The sequence below is a fragment of the Pseudophryne corroboree genome, chromosome 1 (genome assembly GCF_028390025.1).
Source record: "Pseudophryne corroboree isolate aPseCor3 chromosome 1, aPseCor3.hap2, whole genome shotgun sequence".
NCBI classification, from domain to species: domain Eukaryota; kingdom Metazoa; phylum Chordata; class Amphibia; order Anura; family Myobatrachidae; genus Pseudophryne; species Pseudophryne corroboree.
Window position 1 is genome coordinate 241,563,512 of NC_086444.1, and position 23,041 is coordinate 241,586,552.

The following is a 23,041-nucleotide window of genomic DNA, read 5'->3' on the forward strand; positions in this document are numbered from 1 at the left end:
GCATCTGTGGCTTTGCTTTCATCTCTGAATCAGGCCCTGTGCACAATTAAAGTGGGAATGTAAAAATAGGTATTCATTGTAAAGCTCTATATATAAGACTTCCAAACATAATTGGTTGTTTAAAGCGGACATACCTCAGTTCTACAATTAGGATATATCCTCAAATAAGTGTTTATGCATGTAAGTGATGATAGCAGGAGAATATAATATAACCAGTATGTTTTCATAGTGCTTCTTTTGTTTTTATGTATTTATTGTTTTTAACATGATGCACAAACAGGTTAATGTGTTTAAAGAAGGTTATTTTGTGTTTTTTTTTGCACGAACAGGTAAATGTATTTAAAAAAAAGTTCACAGCACATATTGCTACTAATCCTAAAGTTTATTTAAATGTTAGTGTTTATATAGCACTAACTGTTCCGTTCCTGTATCATCCTAAACTGTGGAATAATGTGTGTTTATGAAGAGTTTCCCTCTCCATGTTTACATGTGATAGCTGGCTGTGGCTCCTTATCTTCCCTCATACATTTTCACTGTCTGGTTCCCTGGTGCAAAATCTCAATCCAGGGCAGCTGTGAAACCATTAGAATAAGACCACCCCAGTGTTTACTTAGATTATAGCTACAGTATGTAAAGCTGTCGCTGTGAAATAATAGGCTGATAAGAATGAAGTATTAGGGCCAATGTATGCTGTACTGGGAAATTATATATAGAATGCTTGTTTTCATTGTATTTTGCATATCTCATAGTAAAATAAATGTAGGCTTTAGCATGCAGCCAGGCAGATAAAGACATCATATTGGAATAGTTGGTAGATTTTGGTAACAAGGACATAGTGAGCAGGTGCTTCTAAGATGACAAGACTCTTTGTTGTGTGGTTGCTTGAGAACCAAGAGGCGCCGGATTGAGTTCTCCCTCTGCACACCTTGTATCCCGTGTGTGTCACTTAAATATCTTGTGCCATAAAGAAAGCTACATCTTGTTTTAGTGTGTGAGCATAACATGATACACACATATATCTGTCTGCTCCCCAGTTTAAACTTTCCATTCAGGTTTTATTTTCACCTGAACCTATAGAATATTAATTACATACTGTAGAACTGCATCTGCTTTTGTGGTTCTGCACACTTTCATAAATGCCTGTTTCTGTGTCCTTTTATAGATGGGAATTTAGTTCTGCATAATAGACCTAGGGGTATATTCAATTGAAGTCGAAAACTGCCGTCTGTCGAAAAGACGGCAGTTTTCGACTTTTTAAGGTCGAAACGTGATTCGACCTATTCAATGCTTTTCGACAAGTCGAGGAATTCGACTTGTCGAAAAGCACGTGGATCGACGGAATAGCTGACGATCCACATGCTTGTGTCGAAAACGGGGCCAAAACCGACTTCGACCTTCTCAATCCGACATCAAATGATATCGGACTGAGAAGCGGACCCAGATGAGGAGAAGGGGGAGAGCCGCAGGGAGACGGGAGAACACCCGGCGGGCATACAGGGGAGATCAGCGCTACAGTAGCACTGCAGTAGGGTGTCACACAGCCACTCACGGCAGCTTCCACCTGGCTCCAGCACGCTTGCTGAAGCCGGGTGGACATTGCAGTGAGGTTGGGCGGCTGTGTGACATCCTGCTGCAGTGCTACTGTAGCGCTGATCTCCCCTGTATGCCCGCCCTGCTGTCCCCGCTGGTCTCCCCGCAGCTCGCCCCCCCTCTCCTCCACTGCGACCCTCATCTCAATTCGACTTGAAAAAGTCGAATTGAGATGCGATTGAATAGGGGTTGTCGGATCCATTCCGACAAATACATGTCAGAATGCATCAGACTTTAATTGAATATACCCCCTACTGTAGATCAGCACTTTTTACCCCAACTAAGTTAGAGACCTATTGTACCTTCAGCTGCCTCTGCTTTGCTTTTCCACTGATTGTACCGAAAGGATCCCAGATTTCCACCTACCAGAAGGGAGCATCTCAGGAGAAAAGCTGTGTCGCAGACTTATATTTTTTTCTCCATTGTAAAATGAAAGTACTTTGCTTTGCAATATAATAAAACAAGACTTGATTTATTACCCTAACAGGAGTGTATTACCTCAAGACAAGGAATAAATTGATTGCCTTGACACATGTGGATGCAGCATTGCTGAGTTATAACCATAATATTTCTGAGATTTATTTGTCTTTAGCAGCAAGAGATACGTTCTCCAGCCTTGTATGTTGTTTTCTATTATTTTAAATCAGCAGTTAATATTTGCAACCCCACCCAGAAGATCAGTGCAATTCAGCTCACCTCCTGCAACCCTGAGACAATGTATTCTTCAGCTGCTGAAATGTATTGATGGTATCACACCTCTTTCCCACTTTTAGTCAGTTTTCTGCCAGAAGGGCTACAAACATCTTCCTAATGAGCTCAATGCACATGATGTATGGAAACCTCCTCTCTACCAAACATGGAAAGTGTTCTTTTGGCATTGAGCATGGTATTCTGTATTAAGGTGAAGAAAAGTTTGTTTGCAGCAATAGCATATGACACATAGGTCATCATTGCTCACAACTTCATTGTAATGAAGCCAAATGGCTCTCCTGGGCTCTCTTAAGAAATGTTAAAGCAGCCAAAAAATGTATAAATATATATAAAAAAGAAAAAAAACAACACAGCAACTGACCTTATTGTGACCACAATAAATGTGTTTTAACTTCCCAGAAAAATACTAAATATATTTAGTCTTGATCTTGAGGCAGATATATATGAATTTCTCATCCAGGGAGAACTACAGAATACACCAATGGCATATGGCCTCATGGGATCTGGTCAGGATCCTGGCACTTATTGGAATACCGACGCTGGCATCCCGAATAGGTTTACTATCCCGGCGCCGGATTCCCGACAGCCGGAATGATGAACAAGGACATACTGATGCAGTAGAGAGGTAAGCTGCAGGGGTAGGTTCTGTTTAGGCTGGGGGGGGGGATGGTTAGGTTGCAACCTGTGGGGTTAGGGTTAGGCTGCAAGGAAGGGTGGTTAGGGTTAGGCACCTCCCAGGGTTCGCGTTATTATGCGATTGCGGAGGGTTAGGTTTAGGCTGCGGGAAGGTTAGGGTTAGACACCACCGACTAGGGTTGGGGTGCATGGAGGGGGGTTGGGTTTAGGTTGTGGGGAGGTTAAGTCAGGTGGGGGGGGTGGAGGTAAGTATACTTCCCCTGTCGTTTCTGAACATTGGTCGTTATTCTGACCACCGGCATCCCGACCGCCGGCAAATCGAAACCAACCCGGCATCATAACTTCAACTGGTATAATTCATTGTTTCCATTCTCATCGCTGTTTTTCTATTGGACTTTCCTGTGCTGAATTCTAGTGCACCTGTGTAAGCCATTATGACTACTGCTTTAATACCTTAGTAATAAGCTGGTAATAGCAGTTTGCTACTGAGTTCTCCTAAATGTTGGTACAGCCCACAAAATAGCTGCCTGCACTGTGAGTAGGTGACCCCAGTAATTTAGTTCCTGTAAGGGGATTTGGCAGAGAAGCAATGCAGTATTGCAGTATCTGAGCTTTGTAGAATGCATGTAAAGCTGCTCTCCCAACCACAGATATGCTGAATCTTTATTGGGGCTTTTTCCTCTGAAATAGAAATGTCTAATTTTATTTGTTTTAAAATGGCTTCAAAGGAGGTTTGTGAGCAAGAAGATCACAAGTCTGCATAGCTTCTCCCAACTTTGGTCCACAGGACCACAGACAAGCCCCACGAGCCCCTGGGTAAGGGAAGACCTGTTGTTGAATATGTACTTATTGGAGTTCAAGGTAGACCTCAGTACATCCTGAAAACAAAGCATTGGAAGATGGGAATATCCACAAACCAGCTCTATGTTTTTCATTCATTTATTTGCATTTTACCTCTTAAATGTAACACAGATTTTGCCTCAATTGCATTACATGTGCCTTGTTACACACAGCCTGGAGGTCACTTTATCCAAACTCCAAAGCAGCTGTTAGAGATAAATTCAGGCCAATCCACCTTTATGAAGTTAAGAGAATGCAGCTCTAAAAGATAATAGAAAGAGATATAACTAACTGGCGCTGCAATATACAGTATTTTCTGTTAATTACAACAAGCCGCTTGCCCATGTAACAAAATAATGTGGTTAACCATGGCATTTACTTGGTAGTCAGGGTATATGCGATGTCAATACACTGTTTGGCTCTAATTACAGAATTATGTACATGTGAGCAATTATGTGAAAACTACAAACATACATATTTTTAAAGCTTCTGCAATCAACATAAATATACGACAATGCTTGTAAATGTATACATCTGATTGAAATAGAGGTCTATATTATGGTTAAAGCTTAGCAATTACAGGATAATAGCCCTTATTTTAGAGCTGTAGTCTGTAGTTATTAGTAAGCTCCATGAATAATTTTACCTATTTTTCAGGAACATTTGTTTTAGTGAACCATAAAGAATAAAGGTATGGGTGTATATTCACTTTGTATAGCTTCAGTTACATAGGGCAGTGGTTCTAACTACAATCCTTATGTACTTCCGAAAGGTCTGTTTTTCATTATGTACTGTGTTTAAACATGCACATGTGAGTTCATTTATTTTATTATTAATAATAATAATAATAATTTATATATCTCTTTTCTCCTAATAGTACTCAAAGTGCTTACATTTGTCTTTACTGCTCAAAATGCAAAACAAGCTTAACAGTAGATATTATTGAAATAGTTGAGTTAATAGGTAAGTCTTTAGTCTATTTTTAAAGAATTATAGAGTGGAGGCTTCTCAAACTTCTTGGGGAAGAGAGTTCCATAGAGTCGGAGCCACAAAGTTGAACCCTCGATCCCCAGATGTATTCCGGGATCTTCTAGGTACTGTTAGTAGTCCTTCATTACAGATCATAGTAATCAAGTGGGACAGTAAGGAATCAGAAGCTGATTCATGTACCTTGGGCCCTGGTCATGTAGGGCTTTGAAAGTGAGTAAGCCAATCTTAAAAATTATTCTTTATTTTACAGGTAGCCAGTGAAGTGAGTAAAGAATGGGTGTTATGTGGCTGGAATGGGGCTGGTTGGTTAATAGTCTGGCAGTTGCATTTTGTACCATCTGCAAGCCTTACAATTCTTTTGTTGGGAGACCAAGGTAGAGGGCATTGCAGTAGTCTAGGCGTGATGATACAAATGTATGTATGACTTTAGGCAGGTCTTCTGAGGGAATTAAGTGCTTGATTCTGGCTATGTTCCTCAGATGAAAGAATGAGGATTTGATTGTGGCTGATACCTGATGTTTAAGTGTCAGGCCACTATCCAGGACAAAACCAAGACTCTGCACATGATCAATATTTTGTAGTTCCGAACCCCCAAGTGTAAGTCCTCTGTTTGCTTTGCTGCAGTGTTGTCCTGTGACCTATCATCAGGACTTCTGTTTTATCAGGGTTCAGTCGCAGCCAACTGGTACTCATACACTCCTGGAGCTCAGCCATTTAGGGTTGTTAATGGGTTATCAGTACCTGGCACTACGGATATGTACAGTTGGGTATCATCTGCATAACAGTGGTAGCCCAAGACTAGTAATAATGCCACTGGTTTCCACAAAGGAATCCTGAAATCACAAATCATTTTATTCCTACTGATTGCAAACTGTGTGGGCTACCTTCCAGCATGGCTCGTTCGAAATGAAATACTAAGTTTTATTTAATTTGTTTTCCTTTATGATTTCAGAAAATGTAACAAATGCAATACCCTTAATTAAAATGTGCAATTTTAACATTAATTCAGCCTAGGTTGTTGTAGTTGGAATAGAAGTAGGCACTGGTGATTGTGTATTGGATTATAATGTAGGCCATGTCATTGGAAGGTCTTCTACCTATGAGTCGGCCTATTAATGTTATACAGAAACTACAGTTTCTGCATAATTATATGTATCACTGCTATGTACTAATAGCCTGAAATTTTGCAGATGCTGTCTGCAGATGCTATCAGTACAGATGACAGATAATATAATCAATAGAGACTATGATCTGACAGGATGTAGTGGGCATGCCAATGCTTAAAATGCCTGTGGTGAGAAATCCAGTGCCGGAATGCTGACACCCAGTAGAATCCTGACGCTGTAATCCCGACAGCCAGCATCCCAAACAGAAGTATGCCAGGGAGGGCTAGGGTCAGACACATGGGGGAGGGCTATGGTTAGGCTATGGGGGTGTTAGGGTTAGGCTGCAGGGGGGTTATGGTTAGGCTTGGAGGGGTAATGTGAGGCTGCGGAAAGGGAGAGTTAGGGGTAGGTAGGGGAGAGGGTTACCATACTTACACACTAGGTATTGGAATTATGAGTGTTGGCATGCCGCTGTCTGTCATATGACCACCGACATTGTAATTGCCAGAATCCTGTACTCAACCTGAACTGACGCCTGTGTACCAACAAAGCTTTTCAGAGTTTGAGCCTATTGGTTTATGTCATGCTCAAATTACGATTCTTCTCCCATAGCCTCTGACCGGCACCGGAAACTGTGCATGTGCAGTGCCAGTTTCCCCTGAGGAGTCTTGCACGAATGTGACCGACTCCTCCGATACTTTGGGGATATAACTGTAGGGTTATCTCTACCGCTGTCTCTGCAAGTTACCTTTAGTATACAGCAGGAATATTTTTATTTAAAATTAAGATATCCATTATGATACTGATTTGTTAAAGTATGTAACCTATAGTCTCAGTCATTTGTTCCTATTGAAATTAAGTTATGTGTATTTAGTGTTGTTATATGTCTCATACAATGTGAAATGTTGCAATGTTGGTCAAGAAGAATGCACCAGTTATGTCAAAACAACATTTTGTATTATTGATGCTTGTAGTTTTCAGTATGTATTGAGCAATGAGCTCTTCTCAGTCGTTGCACCTTGCTCCTTTGCCAAGTTCAAGCAGAGTAGTTCTAGAGAGCAGTTTAGTATTTCATCATACTGTGTGCTGTTCCTTTCTGAAGGATTGTTTTATGCTTACAAAACAAATAACACAGTAGGGTAACATTAAGCATAGCTAGTAAGAACAACATCAACATGTTTTACAAAGTTATGTTTTTTTGCTGAGTTTGTTATAGCGAAATGCCTGAGAGAATTACACAAGGGCATTACAAAGACTCCAAGCGCTCCCTTTACAGGACAGATGTTTGGAACATGTTTTTCTGATTTTCTCTGTGTCCCTACTCCTCCAGCTCCCAAAATCATAAAAAATCTATACTGTCAGTTAATTTGCTGTTGACAAATAATCCCAAAATGTATACTCTGAGCTCTTAGGTGTCGGGTGCTGATGAAAATAAATATAATCTGTAAAGCATTACATAAATTTGTGGCACCATATGTATAAATATAAAAATTGCATAAGTATTGTTGTGTAGATTCGGTGTGCGTGCCTGTATCTTCATATTGTAACATTTCCTGGGAGTTATAGTTCTGCAGGACAGTTACTGTTTCTTGAAGTAAGTGATCGAAGATCTTGATGACCAAACTGAATTTTGCTGAAATCTCATGTAGTATAAGTTAATAACCAGGCTTTATTATGTCCCCACCTACAAAGAACAAGAGGTGTTCGGCTGCTAGGGGAATTTCACCTAGTAAAATATTACAGGAGCACTGTAGCAAAACTGTATAATTACAGCAAGTACAGCCTTTGCAAAGACATTTTGGATCTTTACAGAAATTGAAGTTGATGAGTTTTGTTCCATGTGTCGGTGAGTTGAAAAGATATGTTTCGAAAGACTTCCGGTGGGCGGAGCATCGCGATGGCCGCTTTTTACCTGGGCTCCGTTTCTCCCTAGAAAGATCCTGCTCCATCCCCAGTCGAACCCTCTCTAACAGGGAATACATTTAGCAATTCTATTGGGGGAACTCTGGCACTATCGCCAGGGCTAATTATCTGGGAGATCGGCCTCACACCTCCACCGGAATCCGGCTTGAGAAAATCGAGACCCAATCGCACGCACACGATGCGGGACGCCATTCCTGCTGCATAGCGGAGCCCTCTTCCTGTGTCAGAGCTGGACACAGCGCTTGTCTGGGGAAGCGGTGGCCACTTTCGACTGACCCCGTGGAGGCGAGATTAGAATTGGTCCGGGAGAACAACGGAGCCGGGAGCGGAGGACAGTCCTGACGGCATTTCCCGCGTGGTGCCGCATGCTGGAGACGGCCGCACTGCTGCTATCCACCCCCGGCGGTCATAACTGAGGACATCCCGTAGAGCCGTTACTGGAGGTAGGGGTTTTGGAGAGGAATCACTGGGGACCGGATTGCAGGGGGAGAGATTGGCGCCGAGGCGCATACCCCTACCACCTGCGTCCTGGGAACCTTTGCTGCCCTGCTCAGTGACTGCTTATTACCGCTCGGCTCGCTGAGGACTTCATGCCATACCTGCTGCTGCGGGGGTGACTGGATTGCTAATGGGGGCTCTCTGCTGTGACCTGCCGGCCCGGCGGTGAGTGGGAAATAGCGGGGATCGGGTCTGGCTGCCCGTGATTGTTAATGCCCATGAGGGACTGGCGCTGCGCATGCCTCCCTACACTAAGGGTTAAACAAGGGCCCTGTCTCTGTTTAGTGACATCGCTGAAGCTTGCTAGGTTGCTTAAATCAGAGTGAGGAAACTCTTTGGTGTCTGTCAGTGGTCGACAGTTATCCACAGATTCATTACTAGAGACTTCTGATATAATTGCTCCTAGTAAAGCAGTGTCTATACTCTTTACATTGGGACGAAGTCAGCGTGGATGCCTGGACGTTTGGCTCTTATTAGCTTGGTATCACATATTGCTTTATATCGCTGGTTCACACTCCCTTGGTGGGTTGTTGCAGTCCTAATATTTCTACAGGACGCTATATCCACTATCACACAGCCTTACATCTAGACAAGTTTTTTTGCTCCACTACGGTTTCTTATACTACAGTGCCATCTAGTGTTTTATTCTAGACAAGACCTGTTTAGAACTCCATACATACATATTTGCTATGTTACAATTAACTTAGGCATTTTTATTTGTCAAGTCTGTACTACGTAATTGTATACTATTGCCTTCTCAATGTGCCTGACAACCTTTGGCTGTGTAGGACTCAACACCTTCATTTATTTATACTTAGTCCCCCCCCCCCCCCCCTTCTTTTTTATTTTTTTATTTGTCTGTATTTAGACTTCGTCTGCTATTGGAGCATCCTTTCTGGTAATATTTCTGACATATCTAGTCTCATATTTTAATCCAAGTTTAGATCTCGCCGTGTCTATATATTGCATTATTTCAATTGACTTGTTTTGATATTTACTACAACGCTTCTTATATGTTTTAACATGTTATAGTCATGTGACTGTTTTCTAGAATTTCGTCCTTAGGTGGTGCAGAGTCTCTAGCTTTATTTAGCTTTATTTCCTTGTCCCATAATATGGATAGGTTTGTGGACAAATATCTAACAGACACAATGCCCAGGAACAAGAACTCTCAGTCCAAGACCCCCTTACCAAAGGCGGCAAAAGATACTTCTCAGCTTAGTTGCTCCCCTCCCCTAGTATCTCAGGGTCTTTCTTCTTCACCCATTATACCTTCCCCTTCGGCAGAGGTGGCATCACCTTTGAACCCAAATCTTAAGAAAAAACTAGATGCAATCCAATCGACTTTGAACACAGTCTTATCTCACTTAGAATCCCATACTAAACGGTTAGTGGAGGTGGAACAACGTGTTAGTACAGCGGAAGATTCTATTGTGTCCCTACAAAATTCTGATGATTCCCTTTACCAACAGATAGCAGCTCTTACTTCAAAGATTGATGATCTTGAGAACATGGATAGGTGGAGTAATCTTAGATTCATAGGTATCCCTGAATCAATAGCGGGGTCTGATCTTTATGATCTGCTAAGTGTAGATATCATTCAAGTGCTCAATGTACCTACTGGCTCAGGCAGTGTCATAATTGAGAGAGCACATCGTATAGGTCCTGACCGAGGATCTCCATCCTCCCAAACACGCCCACGTCCGGTCATTGCTAAGTTCCTCAACTTTCGTGACAAGGAAAATATATTAATAGCATATAGGAAAAAACGCACTCTTGAGGTGCACAATTTCAAAGTTTTAATATTTCAGGACTTTTCAGCCTCAGTAGCTCAAAGAAGGAGAGAATTTACTCCAATATGCAAATATCTTTTCTACCAATAATATCAAATTCGCCCTCTTATACCCAGCTAAACTACGGGTTTTTCTTGATGGAAAATCTCTAATGTTTGACAGTCCCCTGATCAAGCTAGACCTCAATTAAATATCTCAGAACAAGGTTCTTCTACAAATCCACCCCCAAATGGATGAGTTAATGTATTATTTCTTTTTTTTTCTGCCTGTGTGAATTTATTGTGTTTTGAGGTTTCCTAACCCCTGTTCATCTTGTAAATAACGGGGAGTTGAAATCTCATTGACAAATTGTTATTCGGATTTGTTCAAATGTTTCAGAATTGTTACACAAAATAGGTCAATTTCACTCTCAATGTGATGAAAATATTTTGTTTCCTTTTTTTTTTTGAATGGTATTTTATTTGTTTTTACTCTCTTCTCTCTCTATTTTTTCTTCTCTCTCTTCTCTTTTTTCCGGATCGCCTGTGGCCCTTTGGTCTTCCTCAATATGGAACAACACACTCTTTCATTTTTGATATGGAAAATGCCTGTTTCACTCGCTGGGATGTGATGGGCATTGTAAAAGTTGATATGTTGCCTATTTCGCAACCCCCTACACATCACATCACATGACCTCTCATAATAGATCTAGTGGTTTAACACCCCAATTGACATCAAATTCTATATGTTTTTTATCGTGGAATGTGGCCGGGCTAAATACAGCAATTAAGCGACGACGGGTTTTGTCTCACATTAAGGGATTGGCTCCCGACATTGTTTTATTGCAGGAGACGCATTGGTTACGTGGCCCACATGCCACTCTTAAAGCGACATGGATTTGGGAGTGTGTTTCTGCCTCTTTTGAGAAAAAAAAACGTGGAGTGGCAATTTTATTCAATAAACATTTACAATATACTATTGATAATGTGGTAGCGGATAAAGAGGGTCGGTTCTTGCTGGTTCATCTTTCAGTACATGGTGAAAAATTTACTATTTTAAACATCTATGCCCCCAACGCGCCTAATCTGGCTTTTTATAAAAAGATTTCCAATCTTCTTATGAAATATGATTATCCTAATTTAATAATCGGAGGCGACTTTAATTGTTTACATAATCCTACTCTAGACCATTCTTCTTCTCTTTCACTATCTTCTTCAAATAGTGCAAATGGAATAGAATTTTTATGCTCTAATCATGATGTGGTTGATCAATGGAGGATGCTTAATCCTTCCTGTAGGGATTTTACATTCCACTCCCGGGTTCACGATGTATTTACCAGAATAGATTATGCTTTAGTAGCTGATACTTTATTTTCACGGGTCCATAACACAATAATAGAATCCATTGTTATTTCGGATCATGCCCCCATACTCTTTGATTTGTCCCGAACGGAGCCTTGGTGCTCGTCTCGCCTTTGGCGCTTTCCATCATATTTATCTCAGAATGATGAATTTCAAACATACTTGAAAGATAGGTGGAGGTTAATATGTGGATGATAACTTGGAACACTGGGATGATCCAGTCCTGTTTTGGGAGGCCTCAAAGGCGGTGATGAGGGGGCACGTGATCTCTTATGTAGCAAAACGTAATCGCACTCACAGAAATACTTTACACTCCCTAAAAAATAGATTGAAAGAAGCTTACCGTCACTATCTACGATTTTCCACTGCTACTAATAAAAATATTTACCTTTCTCACAAACAAGTTTTGGAAACTTTTCTTTTAAAGGAAGCTCAGATTAAATTAGATTACACTAAAAATAAATACTTCCGATGGGGTGGTAAATCGGGTAAAGTTCTGGCGTATATGGCAAGCAGGCAACAGAAAAAACTATTTATTACGAAATTGTTGGATCCTAACTCTAATACAATGATTACCAAATCAGATGACATTGGCCATGTATTTTATTCATATTTCACCTCGCTCTATATGGACTCTTCTATAGATCCAAATTTGTCAGATTCATTTCTTAATGAGGCCAATTTACCACCTTTATCGTCTCAGCAGAGGGAATTTCTCTCCAGTGATATAACAGAAGAAGATGTAAAATTTGCCATTGAGACTTTGCGTCTTAATAAAGCGCCAGGTCCTGATGGACTCAATGAGAATTATTATAAGATATTGAAGGATGACATTGTGCCTTCTCTTACTCACATTTTTAGGAATATTCAAGAGGGTGCCCTTTACTACCCTACATTCAATGATGCATATACTATCCTACTATTAAAGCCTGAGAAAAACCCAGATCTGGTATCCTCCTACAAACCTATTACACTTCTAAATGAGGATTATAAAATCTTGTCAAAAATTTTAGCCACTCGCCTGCAAATAATTCTCCCTTCTCTTTTAACACCACATCAATCAGGGTTTACCCATGGAAGACATATCGTCCGTAATGTTCGTTTAGCGGTAGCATCTCTATACTCCTCAACAACTCAAAGACATTCTTCTAATATACTGTTAAATTTGGACGCCGAGAAGGCATTTGATAAAATTCTATGGGCCCATTTATATGCTGTATTGCATAGGAGGGGGTTTGGTTCTTTTTTCATTAATATGATCAAATATTTTTACAATTCCCCTCATACAAAATTATTAATCAACGAGCTCCTGAGTGATTCTATTCAAATGTCCCGAGGGACCCGACAGGGATGCCCATTATCCCCTTTACTTTTTAATCTTGCTTTCGACCCCTTATTGAGAGTTTTACAATCTTGGTCCCTTTTTCAAGGCATATCTTACGGGAACATAGAAATCAAGATAGCAGCCTTTGCTGACGACCTTCTTTTATTTATTTCTAATCCATATACTTGTTTATCACCTCTTCTTTCCAGATTAGAAGATTTTGGAAAAATTTCTGGATTCTCCATAAACCATTCTAAATCAACAATAATGGCCTTAAGTCCCTCCCTTAATAGATCAATATTAGATGTGGGCAATTTAAAATGGGCGAACACTTATATTTCATATTTGGGAATACGTCTACCTAAAAACATCCATGATTTATATAATATAAATATTAAACAAACAATTGATGCCGCTCTCAAGGAATTAGATGCTTGGCAACACTTGCAGCTATCCTACTTGGGGAGAGCAAACCTTATAAAAATGATCACCTTTCCAAAATTGTTGTACCCAATTCAGGTCTTACCTGTAGTATTCACCAAGACAGATATTAAACGACTTAATGCAGCCTTTAGGCAATTTATTTGGAGAAAACAGAAGCCTTGTTTAAGCATCCGATTGCTACAACGAAATAGATCTGAGGGTGGTATTAATTTTCCCAACATGGAAATTTATAATTCTGCAACTGTCTGCAGACATATCAAAGATTGGATTTCACATTCTGAATTATATTCTAATTATGTGGTTGAAAAATCCTTTCTTACTAATACAGATTTAGTTTGTTTTTTGAATCTCCATAAATTTGAAATCCTATCCGAAATACTAGATAATCCTTTGCTAATGTCTGCATGGTCAGTGTGGCATACTGTCCGCAACAAATGGAATCTTAATGCCTCTTATTCTTTATTTCTTCCTCTATTGGATAATATAAATTTGCAACATGGGCTAGCCTCTACTCCTTTTAATATGTTGGCAGCAAACGGTCTTACAACGCTTCGACATCTCACAAACCAAAAGGAACATCGTACTCTTACTTTTTCTCAGGCACAATCCCACTTCTCCTTTCTACAAATTCATAATCTAGCCTTTCTTCAGGCACAACATTATGTCTCTAAGGTGATATCTTACCTTTCTCTGACGTCCTAAGTGGATGCTGGGACTCCGTAAGGACCATGGGGAATAGCGGCTCCGCAGGAGACTGGGCACAACTAAAGAAAGCTTTAGGACTACCTGGTGTGCACTGGCTCCTCCCACTATGACCCTCCTCCAGACCTCAGTTAGAATCTTGTGCCCGGCTGAGCTGGATGCACACTAGGGGCTCTCCTGAGCTCCTAGAAAAGAAAGTATTTTTTAGGTTTTTTATTTTCAGTGAGATCTGCTGGCAACAGACTCACTGCTACGAGGGACTAAGGGGAGAAAAAGCGAACCTACCTGCTTGCAGCTAGCTTGGGCTTCTTAGGCTACTGGACACCATTAGCTCCAGAGGGATCGAACACAGGGCCCGACCTCGATCGTCCGGTCCCGGAGCCGCGCCGCCGTCCCCCTTACAGAGCAAGAAGATGGTCCTGAAAATCAGCGGCAGAAGACTTCGGTCTTCAACAAGGTAGCGCACAGCACTGCAGCTGTGCGCCATTGCTCCTCATGCACACCTCACACTCCGGTCACTGATGGGTGCAGGGCGCTGGGGGGGGGCGCCCTGAGCAGCAATATTAACACCTTGGCTGGCAAAATAATCACAATATATAGTCCTAGAGGCTATATATGTGTAAAAATACCCCTGCCAGGATCCATAAAAAAGCGGGAGAAAGTCAGCCGAAAAAGGGGCGGGGCTATCTCCCTCAGCACACTGGCGCCATTTTTCCCTCACAGCTCCGCTGGAAGGATCGCTCCCAGGCTCTCCCCTGCAGTTTCAAGCTACAAAGGGTAAAAAAGAGAGGGGGGGCACTAAATTTAGGCGCAGCAGTATATATATAAGCAGCTATAAGGGAAAATCACTCAGTTATAGTGTTCATCCCTGTGTTATATAGCGCTCTGGTGTATGCTGGCATACTCTCTCTCTGTCTCCCCAAAGGGCTTTGTGGGGTCCTGTCCTCTGTCAGAGCATTCCCTGTGTGTGTGCGGTGTGTCGGTACGGCTGTGTCGACATGTTTGAGGAGGAGGCTTATGTGGAGGCGGAGCAGATGCCGATAAATGTGATGTCACCCCCTGCGGGGTCGACACCTGAGTGGATGGTTATGTGGAAGGAATTACGCGACAGTGTCGACTCCTTACATAAAAGGTTTGACGACATACCAAATATGGGACAGCCGGCTTCTCAGCCTGTGCCTGCCCAGGCGTCTCAAAAGCCATCAGGGGCTCTAAAACGCCCGCTACCTCAGATGGCAGACACAGATGTCGACACGGATACTGACTCCAGTGTCGACGACGATGAGACTAATGTAACTTCCAATAGGGCCACACGTTACATAATTGAGGCAATGAAAAATGTGTTGCACATTTCTGATGTTACCCCAGGAACCACAAAAAAGGGTATTATGTTTGGAGAGAAAAAACTACCAGTAGTTTTTCCTCCATCTGAGGAATTAAAGGAAGTGTGTGAAGAAGCGTGGGCTTCCCCCGATAAGAAACTGGTAATTTCTAAAAGGTTACTGATGACGTACCCTTTCCCGCCAGAGGATAGGTCACGTTGGGAAACATCCCCTAGGGTGGATAAAGCGCTCACACGCTTGTCAAAAAAGGTGGCACTACCGTCTCCGGATACGGCCGCCCTAAAGGAGCCTGCTGATAGGAAGCAGGAGGCTATCCTGAAGTCTGTATATACACACACAGGTATTATACTGAGACCAGCTATTGCTTCAGCATGGATGTGCAGTGCTGCAGCTGCGTGGTCAGATTCCCTGTCGGAAAATATTGATACCCTAGACAGGGACACTATTTTGCTAACCGTAGAGCATATTAAAGACGCAGTCTTATACATGAGAGATGCACAGAGGGATATTCGCCGCTGGCATCTAAAATAAGTGCAATGTCCATTTCTGCCAGGAGAGGGTTATGGACTCGGCAGTGGACAGGTGATGCAGATTCTAAAAGGCACATGGAAGTTTTGCCTTATAAGGGTGAGGAGTTGTTCGGGGATGGTCTCTCGGACCTCGTTTCCACAGCCACAGCTGGGAAGTCAGTATTTTTACCCCATGTTCCCTCACAGCCAAAGAAAGCACCGTATTATCAGGTACAGTCCTTTCGGCCCCAGAAAGGCAAGCGGGTTAAAGGCGAGTCCTTTCTGCCCAGAGGCAGAGGTAGAGGGAAAAAGCTGCAGCATACAGCCAGTTCCCAGGAGCAAAAGTCCTCCCCCGCTTCCTCCAAGTCCACCGCATGACGCTGGGGCTCCACAGGCGGAGCCAGGTACGGTGGGGGCCCGTCTCAAAAACTTCAGCAATCAGTGGGCTTGCTCACGGGTGGATCCCTGGATCCTTCAAGTGGTATCTCAGGGGTACAAGCTGGAATTCGAGACGTCTCCCCCCCGCCGTTTCCTCAAATCTGCCTTGCAAACAACTTCCTCAGGCAGGGAGGCAGTGCTAGAGGCAATTCACAAGCTGTATTCCCAGCAGGTGATAGTCAAGGTGCCCCTCCTTCAACAAGGACGGGGTTACTATTCCACAATGTTTGTGGTACCGAAACCGGACGGTTCGGTGAGGACCAGGGTGTCTCTGCTGTGGTGGCTGCAAAGTGCTCATCTTCAACAGGGCCGCAGATTCGGCATACAGGACTGGGTCCTGTTGACCACGGATGCCAGCCTTCGAGGCTGGGGGGCAGTCACACAGGGAAGAAACTTCCAAGGACTATGGTCGAGTCAGGAGACTTCCCTACACATAAATATTCTGGAACTGAGGGCCATTTACAATGCCCTAAGTCAGGCAAAACCCCTGCTTCAAAACCAGCCGGTACTGATCCAGTCAGACAACATCACGGCAGTCGCCCATGTAAACCGACAGGGCGGCACAAGAAGCAGGACGGCGATGGCAGAAGCCACAAGGATTATCCGATGGGTGGAAAATCACGTGTTAGCACGGTCAGCAGTGTTCATTCCGGGAGTGGACAACTGGGAAGCAGACTTCCTCAGCAGGCACGACCTCCACCCGGGAGAGTGGGGACTTCATCCAGAAGTCTTCCAACTGATTATAAACCGTTGGGAAAGGCCACAGGTGGACATGATGGCATCCCGCCTCAACAAAAAGCTAGAAAGATATTGCGCCAGGTCAAGAGACCCTCAGGCGATAGCTGTGGACGCTCTAGTGACACCGTGGGTGTACCGGTCGGTTTATGTGTTCCCTCCTCTTCCTCTCATACCCAAGGTACTGAGGATAATAAGGAGAAGAGGAGTAAGAACGATACTCATTGTTCCGGATTGGCCAAGAAGAGCTTGGTACCCGGAACTTCAAGAAATTATCTCAGAGGACCCATGGCCTCTGCCGCTCAGACAGGACCTGCTGCAGCAGGGGCCCTGTCTGTTCCAAGACTTACCACGGCTGCGTTTGACGGCATGGCGGTTGAACACCGGATCCTGAAGGAAAAGGGCATTCCGGAGGAAGTCATTCCTACGCTGATTAAGTTACCGCAAACCATTATCACCGCATTTGGCGAAAATATGTTGCGTGGTGTGAGGCCAGGAAGGCCCCAACGGAGGAATTTCAGCTGGGCCGTTTTCTGCACTTCCTACAGTCAGGGGTGACTATGGGCCTAAAATTGGGTTCCATTAAGGTCCAGATTTCGGCTCTATCGATTTTCTTCCAGAGAGAACTGGCTTCACTACCTGAAGTTCAGACTTTTGTTAAGGGAGTGCTACATATTCAGCCCCCTTTTGTGGCTCCAGTGGCACCTTGGGATCTCAACGTGGTGTTGGATTTCTTAAAGTCACATTGGTTTGAGCCACTTAAAACCGTGGAATTAAAATATCTCACGTGGAAAGTGGTCATGCTGTTGGCCTTGGCTTCGGCCAGGCGTTTGTCAGAATTGGCGGCTTTGTCATGTAAAAGCCCTTATCTAATTTTCCATATGGATAGGGCAGAATTGAGGACTCGTCCCCAGTTTCTCCCTAAGGTGGTATCAGCCTTTCATTTGAACCAACCTATAGTGGTGCCTGCGGCTACTAAAGACTTGGAGGCTTCCAAGTAGTTGGACGTAGTCAGGGCCCTGAAAATTTATGTTTCCAGGACGGCTAGTGTCAGGAAAACTGACTCGCTATTTATCCTGTATGCACCCAACAAGCTGGGTGCTCCTGCTTCAAAGCAGACTATTGCTCGCTGGATCTGTAGTACGATTCAGCTTGCACATTCTGCGGCTGGACTGCCGCATCCTAAATCAGTGAAAGCCCATTCCACGAGGAAGGTGGGCTCTTCTTGGGCGGCTGCCCGAGGGGTCTCGGCTTTACAACTTTGCCGAGCAGCTACTTGGTCGGGGTCAAACACATTTGCTAAATTCTACAAGTTTGACACCCTGGCTGAGGAGGACCTAGAGTTTGCCCATTCGGTGCTGCAAAGTCATCCGCACTCTCCCACCCGTTTGGGAGCTTTGGTATAATCCCCATGGTCCTTACGGAGTCCCAGCATCCACTTAGGACGTCAGAGAAAATAAGATTTTACTCACCGTTAAATCTATTTCTCGTAGTCCGTAGTGGATGCTGGGCGCCCATCCCAAGTGCGGATTGTCTGCAATACTTGTATATAGTTATTGTTTAACTAAAGGGTTATTGTTGAGCCATCTGTTGAGAGGCTCAGTTATATTTCATACTGTTAACTGGGTATAGTATCACGAGTTATACGGTGTGGCTGGTATGAGTCTTACCCGGGATTCAATATCCTTCCTTATTGTGTCAGCTCTTCCGGGCACAGTATCCTAACTGAGGTCTGGAGGAGGGTCATAGTGGGAGGAGCCAGTGCACACCAGGTAGTCCTAAAGCTTTCTTTAGTTGTGCCCAGTCTCCTGCGGATCCGCTATTCCCCAAGGTCCTTACGGAGTTCCAGCATCCACTACGGACTACGAGAAATAGATTCACCGGTGAGTAAAATCTTATTTTCTCATATGGACTGGGTGAACCAATTGGACTTGGCTTTCCAATCCTCGAATATCACTAGGAAAGCCATCTCTATATTTTACAAAATATTGCGTATATCATATTACGAGGGACATTATGAAACTGGCATAACTTGATGGCAGAAACACTTCCTCAATCTTAATGAATCAACCATCCTAAAAGCGCTTTTATATTCTAATCGTGTTTTACCATCCATTATGTACCAAGAAATGTTTTTCAAATTTTTTTATAGGGGCTATTTGTCACCTACTCGATGCCGGTTTATAGGAATATCGCCTACTTCCACTTGTTTAAAATGTGCTCGGCCCGATGCTACTTTGTACCACTGTTTATGGGATTGCATTTACATTAAAAAATTCTGGATTCAGATTAAACAATTTGCACTCTCAGAATTAGTTAATTTTTTACCATTGTCCCCAGAGTGGGCCATTTTTGGCATATTAATAACAACCTCTAGAATATCTCCGGGCTGTCGTAAATTACTTCTGATTATTTCTGCAGTGGCAAAAAAATGTATCCTTCAGCAATGGATAAACCCTTCCCCTCCTTCATTACAAATGTTCAGAGAAAAACTTCTATATGTATTTAAAATGGATTGGATGGAAGAGACTTCATTACATAAAGAACAACGAATTGAACAATTCTTTGAGATTTGGGAATCTTTTATTGACACATTAGATATTTTCTTTAAAAAAACAAATCCACAATTGCTTTAAAATGACCTTGTGGTATGAGACGAAAATATTTCTATCCGACCCTCCCATACAGTTTCATTGATATCTGATGTTGTGTGTGTGAATGTGTGTGTGTGTGGGGGGGGGGGCATGGGGCTACAGGCGATCCTTCTTCTCCTCTTTTCTTACTTTTTCTTCTATTCTTTTCTTTCTCTTCTGTTCTATTTCTTTCGCTATCCCCTTTTACCCCCCTTTTCTTTTCTTCTCTCTTCTTTTCTTAAACATAACCTTTTTGGGAAACTGATACAAATAATTAACAAAGAAAGAAACTTGCATATATATATGTAACTGTACTATGCAAATACTTCATATTTCTGTAACTTTTACATTATGTAACAAAAGCTTTATGGTTTTTGATTTGTATTGTCTTGCATCTACTTAATATTGCAATTGCAATGTTGTTATTGTGAGTTAATATGCTTAAAACCCAAATAAAAACATTATTAAAAAGAAAAAAGAAAAGATATGTTTCCTTGTAGAGTTGCATATTTTAGAATGTGAAAGAGGTCAACCTATGAGTTTTGTTCTTTTTTTGTAAAATTAAAAAATAAACATAATATGTAGATAAATGTTAGCATGCTGTTAGAGGATGCCAAAGAGCAACAGCCATATTTTACATTACAAAGTGCCTCTTTCTGCTTTACAGGACACTGGTATGAATGCTGTGGGTACTGGTAATATGTAGAGATGTACAGGTTCAGATGTACTCTGTTCTTTTTGCCAAACTAGCGCAATTTCATATTTATCCAGTGATACAGTTCTGCTGTATGTGCTGTTTTTTTCTGAGGTGTTTAAGAGTTATGCCATTGGTTACATAGCTGGGCGTTGCACTTCCGTCACCATGGGACCCACTCCTCCATATTTATCCCGGCTTTGGACCGGCTATGAGATTCATATAGGCTGGGTTTGTTGCCCAAAGTGGTGGCATTAATGGCCCAAGTATTGTTGTTTATGGGCCCAAGTGATGTTCTTATGGGTCCCAGTGATCTTTCTGTCGTCTTCTATGTGCACATTCTAGCTGTGGGGAAGAATGTGCACTGCGTCTGGCTATAGCCATGAACACAGATGAAACCAAGCAGTTCCTTGCCATATTTATTACAGGTGGCATGTTATGGAGTGAACCTATGGCACTTCTCATAATAGCTATGCTTTCAGTGGTGTGCACGGTGTTCATATGGTCAGGTGTTGGTGAATGAGGGCCTTTCACCAGCACTTTCATTCCTCTTTCACCCTCAGGGGTCTTGGGGGGAACACAGAGATGTTTCTTCTTTACCACAGGTACAGCCAGGTCACTCCTTGCCATAGGTACTAGCGGTGGCATGTTATAGAGTGAGCCTATGGTGCGGCACACAATAGCATTGCCCTCAGTGTTGGGTATGGTGTTCCTATTGTCAGGTGCTGGAGTATGAGGGCATTTCACTAGCACTTTCATCCCTCTTTCACAATCAGGGAGCACAGAGATGTTTCTTCACCACCACAGGCGTAGTCAGGCGGCTCTTTGCCTGTTATGTAGTGGTGGATAGTTTTGCTTTGATTGTTGACATGTTTTATGATTGACAGCCACTAGCACTCATTTGCTTATCACTTTGACCTAAATAATTTGATATTGTTCTGGACCACCACCCGAGGCACCTCTACAAGAACCTCTGGGCACCCCAGGGTGCCTATGAACACAGTTTGGGAGGCAATACAGATGGTGTAATGGTTAGTATTACTGCCTCACGCACTAAGGTCATGGGTTCGATTCCCACCAGTGCTCTAACTCTGAGGAGTCTGTATATTCTTTCCATGTTTGACTATGTTTCCTGTGTGTGTGTGTGTGTGTGTGTGTGTGTGTGTGTGTGTGTGTGTGTGTGTATATATATGTACATACACAGACTATATGGTCCAAGTGGTTCTTATCTGCATGAAATCCTATGTTTCTATGCACCACTGCACTACACAGTGTATGGAGGTGATCTCTAGTCACAGTCAGAAGTTTTTTTTATTTGTTTCCCAAAGTCTACAGAGCTTAACTGATTTATCATTAAACTTATTTTTCCTGGGACCTTTCGTACTTTTGAAAATGGAAAGCTTTATTTTAAAATCACTGTGTACATATTGTTGGTGTAATTATGGGTGCTTGACCATCTATGTGTAGAGTCTTCATTGAACCCTCTACTTTTTTAATACACTGGTAATATTAACCAAGAGCTTGACATTTCATGCTCTGTGTACTACCTTCTGTAGAAGCTCTCTTCCTGATCCCCACTCTGACAAGTCTTCTACGGTACATGTTTTGGGGGTGTCATTCTGACCCGATCGCACGCTGCCCTTTTTTCACAGCCGTGCAATCTGGTCGGAACTGCGCATGCGCTGTGGCCGCAATGCTCAGGCGCGTCGTTACCCGGCGACGGTCGTCGCTGGGCAACATCAAGAACTACGAAGAAAGACTTTGCAGCAGCGAACGCAAGAAGATTGACAGGCAGAAGGCGGATCCGGGCGTCAACTGACCGTTTTCGGGGAGTTGTGAGTCCAACGCAGGCATGTCGAGGCGTTTGGAGGGCGGATGTCTGATGTCAATTCCGGGACCTGACAGGCTGAAGTGATAGCAGTGGGTAGGTAACTCCAGACCTACTCCTAAACTGCACAAAATGTTTTTGCATAGCTCGGCTGCACAAGTGAACGCAGCCTTGCTATGCAAAATTACACTCCCCCATAGGCGACGACTATCTGATCGCACGGCAGCTTAAAACAGCTACCGTGCGATCAACTCAGAAAGAAGACAAAAGTTCCAGGATTTTCTCTCTCTTTGGACATGGGTATCACTCTCATGCTATGTGCCCCCTCCTTTCGCACATTGGATAGGCAACTCATTCATTTAACCCTACCTGCAACTTATGGGAATTTAGCATTTTCAGACTTCAGGCAGCATTTCCATAAATGCACTCACTGACGCCACGGCTCCGATTTATTTTTGCTAAGCACCTCACTCCCCCCCACGTAAAATCATCTGTAGCAATACTACTTAGCATTTTGAGTATTTCCTTGACACAGCTCTGGACAGCGATCAGTCAAGGTCAAGGCTATCTTGAGCGTAGATTTGCTAAATTTCAGGTTTTCAAAGCTGCCAATTATCAGCTGCTTATACTGATGGATTTCAAAAGACAATAGTATTTAAATTTTAACGCTAAACCATGCTGTTTTAGCATTATTTAGCATTGCCCTATGAAACCCATTGGTATACTCAATATTTAGTAACTCCAGCTACCGGTCTTAAATTGGACAGTGCTCTCTCCCATTAGTATCTCAGTTAAGGATGGTTTGTTGGACTATTCAAATTCATATTCTATTCTCTTGGCATTTACAGTATTCTAAAATCCTCTTGCTACAACTGAGCCCACTTCTTGATTAGATGAGCCCTGTTTTAATCCTCATTCATGCCCCTGACTCCTGATTCCTTCCCAAAGTATCAGTATTCCTAGT

At 42.7% G+C, this 23,041-nt stretch overlaps 1 protein-coding gene across 6 annotated transcripts in view; it reads left to right on the forward strand.

Moving 5' to 3' along the window:
- Window positions 1-23,041, forward strand: part of COMMD10 (COMM domain containing 10) — a 788,131-nt gene that overhangs the window by 318,005 nt on the left and 447,085 nt on the right. Inside the window, exon 6 of one of the 6 annotated variants that reach the window (XM_063964166.1) lies at window positions 2,762-2,920. The exons of the other annotated variants lie outside the window; for them this stretch is intronic. Coding sequence (XP_063820236.1) covers window positions 2,762-2,896 — 135 coding nt within the window. The 3' untranslated portion in view covers window positions 2,897-2,920. Of the gene's footprint in view, window positions 1-2,761; window positions 2,921-23,041 lie in introns of those variants that run through there. 6 annotated transcript variants of the gene reach the window in all.